This window comes from Indicator indicator, chromosome 16 (assembly GCF_027791375.1).
Source record: "Indicator indicator isolate 239-I01 chromosome 16, UM_Iind_1.1, whole genome shotgun sequence".
NCBI classification, from domain to species: domain Eukaryota; kingdom Metazoa; phylum Chordata; class Aves; order Piciformes; family Indicatoridae; genus Indicator; species Indicator indicator.
The window spans coordinates 1,192,305-1,199,972 of NC_072025.1; the positions used below are offsets into that span (position 1 = coordinate 1,192,305).

At 54.7% G+C, this 7,668-nt stretch overlaps 1 protein-coding gene across 1 annotated transcript; it reads left to right on the forward strand.

The window, feature by feature from the left end:
• The first annotated feature begins 444 nt into the window (after positions 1-444).
• Positions 445-3,974, forward strand: LOC128972218 (uncharacterized). Its single transcript, XM_054388089.1, has 5 exons — positions 445-546; positions 2,220-2,532; positions 2,612-2,844; positions 3,011-3,045; positions 3,658-3,974. The coding sequence occupies exons 1-5, from the start codon at positions 535-537 to the stop codon at positions 3,677-3,679; spliced, it is 615 nt and encodes a 204-aa protein (XP_054244064.1). The 5' UTR covers positions 445-534; the 3' UTR covers positions 3,680-3,974.
• The last annotated feature ends 3,694 nt before the right edge of the window (positions 3,975-7,668 follow it).

Below are 7,668 nucleotides of genomic sequence, written 5' to 3' on the forward strand. Positions count from 1 at the left end.
CATCTCCTGCTAGCACCCTCACTGCTGGCACCCATCTCCTGCTAGGACCTATCGCTGCTGCTGCCTATCCCTGCTATTGCCACCAATGCTCCATCACTCTTGCCACAGCAGCCTCACAGCACCTCCTGCCTCCTTTGCACCCCAGCTCTCAGCACAGGGCAGTGTTGAGAAAGGTGGATGTTGGGTTCCACAGCAGAGGTCTGGAACTGAGGAGCATTTCTACCACAGCACCCCAGGTGTTCTCCCCCTGTTCCTGAACTTAACATTCAGTTGCAATTAGCAGATCAGCCTCAGCTTGAAGAAGCAGAAAGCCCCAGGCAGGCTTTCACGCAGTTTGTGCTGGGCTCAGCTTTCGGTTTCGTTCTGACTCCACCTCTCACAGTCACAGGAAGTAGGAGAGGTCAGCTTGGATCCAGCAGCTCCCAGCCCAGCCCAGGCCAGCCCTGGCCTGCTCTGCCCTGCCGCATTTTCCACAGCCCTTGGAGGTGCCACCAGCCCAGCTCCGTCACCGGCTCGGTCCGAGGAACATCGCAGATGGGAATCGTGGTAAGGACTCTGCCATCTCGGCAGTCCCCTGCAGACAGCTGCCCGCGACGCTGTGCCGCTGGGACAGGGGGAGGGGAGGAACAGCTTGTCCCGGAATGTCTCCACCTTCAGCGGCTGGGAAGCACAGGGTGACTTTTGCTGGCTTGCAGCTGACCTCTCCTGCTCTTTGTCTTCGTGAGAGACAGAGAGAGAAAGGCTGAAAGGGAAACCTGGACACGGTGCAAACTGTGAAACTTGCCTGGGGCTTTGTGCTTCTTAAAGCTGGGGCTGCTTTGTGATTGACACTGACTGGTAAGTTTGGGCACAGAGGGAGACCACCTGGGGTGGCCTTTGTCAGGGGAACAGGAGGTTTAACAAAGACCTTGTGGCTCTCGAGGGCTCCCTGAAAGGAGGTTGGAATGAGCTGGGGGTTGGTCTCCTTTCCCTACTAACAATACTATAGGATGAGAGGAGATGGTCTCAAGTTCCCTCAGAGGTGCTGCAGGTTAGCCAAGAGCTCCTTGGCTGCAGCAGAGTTGGAGGTCACTCAGCACTGGCTTTGGGGAAAGGAACTTCTGGGAAAAGGAGAGCAAGAGTGAAAGCAACACAAATGCCACAGAGACTGCACAGCTTCTTGTGCCACACTTCATTGCCATGCAAGGGAGATGCCAAAGATGCCAGCACTGTGCTCCAGCCCCTAACAAGGGACCCTCTGATAGCACCCACACACCTGTGGCACCCAGCACTGGAGCTGGAGGAACAGCCTGGCCAGGGCTCACAGGGTCTGCCCTAGGGTGATCACCTGTGGGGACAGGGGCAGAGACAGTCTGGCACCCAGCCTCTGCTGGCACTCAGCTGCCACTAGAACCCATCCCTGCTAGCACTGCCCCTGGTAGGACCAGTAGCTGCTAGAACCATCTCCTGGTGTTACCTCCCCTGCTAGCACCCACCTCTGCTAGGACCTATCGCTGCTGCTGCCTATCCCTGCTATTGCCACCTGTGCTAGCACCACTCTTGCCACAGCAGCCTCACAGCACCTCCTGCCCCTCCCAGTACCCCAACTCTCAGCACTGGGCAGATTCCAATTATGGGGAATGTGGATGTTGGGTTCCACAGAGGAGGGCACCAAGTCAGGAGCATTTCCAGGCTTTCCCAGGTGGTCTCCCTCTCTTCCCAAACTGAACATTCAGTAGCAATTAGCAGATAAGCCCCAGGTTTCAGAAGCAGAAAGCCCCAGGCAGGTTTTCACAGAGTTTGATCTGTTCCCAGATTTTGTTTTCAGTCTTTCTCTACCTCTCACAGTCCCGGGAAGTAGGAAGGGTCAGCTTGGATCCAGTACTTCCCAATTCAGCTGCTCCCTGCTGTATTTCTCACAGCTCTTGTTGCAGGGGCCAGCAGCCCAGCTCTGTCCCTGGCTCCTGGGGACATCACTGCTGGGTGTTGTGGTAAGGACTCTGCCATGTCGGCAGCCCTCTGCAGGCAGCTGGCAGCGCTGCTGTCTCACTGGGACAGGGAGCACCTGGGCTTGTCCTGGGATGTCTGCAGCTTGCAGCAGTGGGGAAGCATGGAGTCATTTTTGCCCAGGCCAAGGCTTTGTGCTGGCAGCAGCCATCACGGGCAGCTTGTAGTGACAGGTGGGACTGTGCCCCCCAGGCACAGGTGCTGACCCCAGTCCTGTTCCTCTTTCCCTGCAGATCTCGAGCATTTCTCGATGCCTCAGCCGGGTGCCATCCTGCCTGGCAGCCTGCTGGGCTCGGGCAGTGTTGTTTTGGAAGGCTTGTACCAGTTGTGCCTTCATAGGCGAGCGTGTGCCAGCCTTTGAGACGATTCACTTCCTGCTGCACAAGGGCACCCCTGGGCAGGAGGAGGTCTTGGAGGAGGTGGCAGAGGCAGCACTGCAGCCCGGGGACATGGTGCTCTTCCCCCTGAACGAGTATGGCTCCTGCAGCTCCCTCTTCACACACGCAGCTGTCTACCTTGGGGAGGCAGAGGTCATACACTTCCAGAGTAAGTGCCTGAGCCCCGGCTTGTGTCTGCAGCATGGGGAGGGCTGGGCCAGAGCAATGTGTGGCTCTTGATTTTCCAGACACGGATGTCCGGAGGAACATTGGTCAGATCTGCAAGGAAGGCTTCCACACCCTGAAAAGGGCCAGGGGGAAATGCCAGATGTACCGGAAAAGAGGTGGGATGGACCTGAAGGAATTCCATAGCAACGTGAGGGAGGCAATGAAGAGCACAGGCAGCTATCACCCAGGCACCAACAACTGCATCCACTTTGCCCTCTGGCTTCTGGGCTTGGAGGATTTCTACGTGGACCTGGTGAGCATGGAGCTGGGTGTCAGGGCTGTGGTGTGATGACTTCTGCACCCAATGCCAGCCCTGCTTTTGCATCCTGACCCAGTTCCCCCTGGGTCTAGTCTATGCACAGTGGGCACAGGAGTGGAGACAGCCAAGTCCCCTGTGCATGGACACCTTTCTCTTGCAGGTGGAAATCTCAGATGCAGATGGCAGAGAGAGGCTGTGAGTATCCCCAGTGTCAGCCCTCCCTGGAAGGCCTCTGGTATCTCTGGGAAGGCTGTGAGGTCATGGAAGGGGCCTGGTTTTTCTGGGTGGGGTGTTAGGACTCCAATAGCATTGAGGTTGCCAAGAGAACTATGACTACTGCAAGTGGGATGAGGTCCGTGGGATGACTGAGTCCCCATCAGGAGTGTGAGGGCCAAGAGAGGGCTGAGTCACCAGCAGGGATGGGGTCCCTAAAGAGAGATGTGTTCCTCTGGGAGAGTCATGGCAAAGCAGGGTCACAGGCAAGGCAGTGGGGGTCCCAGGAGAGAGGGGACTCCTGCAGGGCTGTGAGGTCCCCAAGAGGACTGAGTTTCCAGGGAGGGATTGGGTCCTTCAAAAGTGGCTACTGGTTCCTCAGCAAGGCTGGGGTGTTGTTGAGGGATGGTGTCCCCAAAGAGGGATGGGGTCCCCAGGAGGCTTTTGGGTTCTCCAGTAGGGCCGGGGTCCAGCTGCCAGTGCTAGTGGGGGACACAGCAGCATGGATGGGAAGGACGATGCAGGTCAGGGAATGTGGGGAACCTCCATCTCTTTTGCGCTCAGCTACAACCCACCCACACCCTGACTTTGCAGGACTTCATGTTCTGTGATGTGAGGGACTGGCAACAGCCACATTAGCCTGAGCATGACCAGCCCTGACTCACAGAAGAGCCTCAGCATTGCCCCACACACCCCAACACCTCATCCTAGGGAAGGACCTTTGCTGAGGAGGAGCTGTTCCCTTCTGCTTGCTGCAGCTTCATTGCCATGCATTCATGAGGGGCTTCATTCCTGCTCGCTCCATTACATGTCCCCATTTCCCTCCACCAGCATCTACAATGACAATAAAGCAGAGAGCACAAGACAATGCAGAAGGTACTGCCTGGGTGTCCTAGAGCAGACAACGTGTCCCCAGGCAGCTGGGCTGGGCTGCGCTGAGCTTGGGCTGCTGCCAGGAGCCCAGCCAGCTGCCCCATGCCTGCCCTCCTCAGCTGCACAGGGGCACACAGCTCTGACCAAAGGCTCGTGGCTGGAGAGAAGGACATCACCAGCCCAGGCTGCTGGACACCACTACTGGCCCCGTGGCATGCACAGGCCTGGGGCATGGGCTCCCTGCAGTGCTGTGGCTCTGCAGCAGGGCTTTGGTGTTGTGCAGGAGGGGAGTGGGCTTCTGGTGCAACCTGAGGTCATTTTCTCTCAGCCTGTCCACTTGTGGCAAAGATACCAAACCCATCCTGGCTCCAGCCTCTTTTCAGGGAGTTGTATAGAATCAAGAATCAAGAAGGTTGGAGGAGACCTCAAGGATCATCGAGTCCAACCTGTCACCCTACACCTCATGCCTATCTAAACCATGGCACCAAGTGCCACGTCCAATCCCCTCTTGAACACCTCCAGGGATGGTGACTCCACCACCTCCCTGGGCAGCACATTCCAATGGCCAACCACTCTCTCTGTGAAGAACTTTCTCCTCACCTCCAGCCTAAACCTCCCCTGGCGCAGCTTGAGACTGTGTCCTCTTGTTCTGGTGCTGGTTGCCTGGGAGAAGAGACCAACCCCCTCCTGGCTACAACCTCCCTTCAGGCAGTTGTAGACAGCAATGAGGTCTCCCCTGAGCCTTCTCTTCTCCAGGCTAAACAGTCCCAGCTCCCTCAGCCTCTCCTCATGCGGCTTGTGCTCAAGGCCTCTCCCCAGCCTCGTTGCCCTTCTCTGGACATGCTCCAGCAATTCAACATCTTTCCTAAACTGAGGGGCCCAGAACTGGACACAGTACTCAAGGTGTGGCCTAACCAGTGCTGTGTACAGGGGTACAATGACCTCCCTGCTCCTGCTGGCCACACTATTCCTGATGCAGGCCAGGATGCCATTGGCTCTCTTGGCCACCTGGGCACACTGCTGGCTCATGTTCAGGCGGCTGTCAACCAGTACCCCCAGGTACCTTTCTGTCTGGCTGCTCTCCAGCCACTGACCCCAGCCTGTAGCTCTGCATGGGGTTGTTGTGGCCAAAGTGCAGCACCTGGCACTTGGACTTGTTGAATGCCATCATGTTGGACTCTGCCCATCTGTCCAGCCTGTCAAGGTCCCTCTGCAGAGCCCTTCTACCTTCTAACAGATCAACACCTGCTCCCAGCTTGGTGTCATCTGCAAATTTACTGATGACTGACCCAATCCCCTCATCCAGATCATCAATAAAGATATTGAACAGGATGGGGCCCAGCACTGATCCCTGGGGGACACCACTAGTGACAGGCCTCCAGCTGGATGTGGCACCATTCACCACCACTCAGCTCTCCAGCCAGTTCCTAACCCAGCGCAGAGTGCTGCTGTCCAAGCCACAGGCTGCCAGCTTGGCCAAGCGTTTGCTGTGGGGGACAGTGTCAAAGGCCTTGCTGAAGTCCAGGTAGACTACATCCACAGCCTTTCCCACGTCCACCAGGCGGGTCACCTGATCATAGAAGGAGATCAGGTTGGTGAGGCAGGACCTGCCCTTCCTAAATCCATGTTGGCTGGGCCTGATTCCTTGGCTATCCTTCAGGTATGCAGTGATTGCCCCCAAGACAATCTGCTCCATGATTTTCCCTGGCACTGAGGTCAGGCTGACAGGCCTGGAGTGCCCAGGTTCTTCTGTCCGTCCCTTCTTGTGGATGGGTGTCACATTGGCCAGTTTCCAGTCTTCTGGGACCTCTCCAGTGAGCCAGGACTGGTGGAAAATGATGGACAGAGGCTTGGCCAGCTCATCTGCCAGCTCTTTCAGCACCCTAGGATGAATCCCATCAGGTCCCATGGACTTGTGAATATCCAAGTGACTCAACAAGTCTCGAACTAATTCCACATGGATTTCAGGAGTACAACACTGCTCCTTGACCCCATCGACCAGCTCACGAGGCCAGTTATCCTGAAGTCCTCCTGCCTTACTGTTGAAAATGGAGGCAAAGAAGGTATTTAGAATCTCAGCCTTCTCCTCATCCTTAGTTACAATGTTACCCTCCACGTCCAATAAAGAGTGGAGGCTCCTCTTGCCCCTCTTTTTAGCATTAATATATTTATAAAAATGCTTTTTGTTGTCTTTCACAGAAGCGGCCAGTTTAATTTCTAACTGTGCTTTTGCCTCTCTAATTTTTCTTCTACATAATCTAACAACATCCTTAAACATATCACTAGTTGCCTCCCCCCCTTTCCAAAGGCAATAAACCCTCTTTTTTTCCCTTAAATCCTTCAGGAGCTGCTTGCTCATCCAGGCCGGTCGTCTTCCCCGCCGGCTCGTCTTACGGCATGTGGGAACTGCCAGTTCCTGTGCCTTTAGGAGCTCCTGTTTGAAGTAGGTCCAACCGTCCTGGACCCCTTTGTTCTTAAGGGCTGTTACCCAGGGAACTTTCTGAATAAGTTGCCTGAACAACCTGAAGTTTGCCCTCCGAAAGTCCAAAGTGAGGGTTCTGTTACTGCTCCTCCCTATTTCCCTGCATATTGAAAACTCCACTATCTCATGGTCACTGCACCCTAGACAGCCTCCAACCATCACATCTCCCACCAGCCCTTCTCTATTTGAGAACAGCAGATCAAGCAGAGCCTTGCCCCTGGTAGGTTCACCTAAGAGCTGCATCAGGAAGTTGTCATCCATGCACTCTAGGAACCTTCTGGACTGTCTCCTCTGTGCTGAATTAAGTTCCCAGCAGATGTCTGGTAGGTTAAAGTCCCCCACAAGGACAAGGTCTGATGATCTTGAGACAGCTTCCATCTGCTTATAGAATATCTCATCGGCCTCCTCATCCTGGTTGGGTGGTCTATAACAGACTCCAACCAGGATGTCAGTTTTGTGTGGCCTCCCTCTGATTTTAACCCATAAGCATTCAATCCTTTCATCTGCAACCTCGAGTTCTGAGGCACCAAGAGATTCCCTAATGTACAGAGCCACCCCTCCTCCTCTTCTCCCTTGCCTGTCTCTCCTAAAGAGCTTATAACCCCCCAGTGCAGTACTCCAATTGTGAGAATCGTCCCACCATGTTTCTGTAATGGCAACTACATCATAGTCTTCCTGGTGAACCAAGAGTTCCAGTTCCTCTTGTTTGTTGCCCATACTGCGTGCATTGGTGTACATGCACTTCAGCTGGGCTGCTGATTTCACCAGTTTATGTGGTCCTCCCTCCTTTCCAGGGAGACTGGTTTCCACACCCACCCCCTTCAGACCTAGTTTAAAGCCCTCCCAATGAGTCCTGCCAACCCCAGTGCCAGCACCCTCTTACCCTTTCTAGATAAATTCAACCCATCTTGGTCCAGCAGGTCAGGTGCAGTAAGAGTTGCCCCGTGATCAAAGAAGCCAAAATTCCGCAGCTGGCACCATCTCCTAAGCCAACTGTTGATGGTATAGAGCCAGAAGCTCTCCCCTCAGCCTCCATTCTCCAGAATGTCACGGTCCAAACAGTGGACTTGTGATGGTCCGTTAGTCTGGTCTCAAAGTGCAAACAACTCAGGTGACTCATGCCAGGGGGTTCACTTCTATCAACAGCAAAACTTTATTGTTTACTGTTACAGTGTGGTTAGCTGAAATTCCTCTCCCACATGAACAATAACCAGGCTAACTCAGTTCAGAAGCAAATGAAACTGTAATTA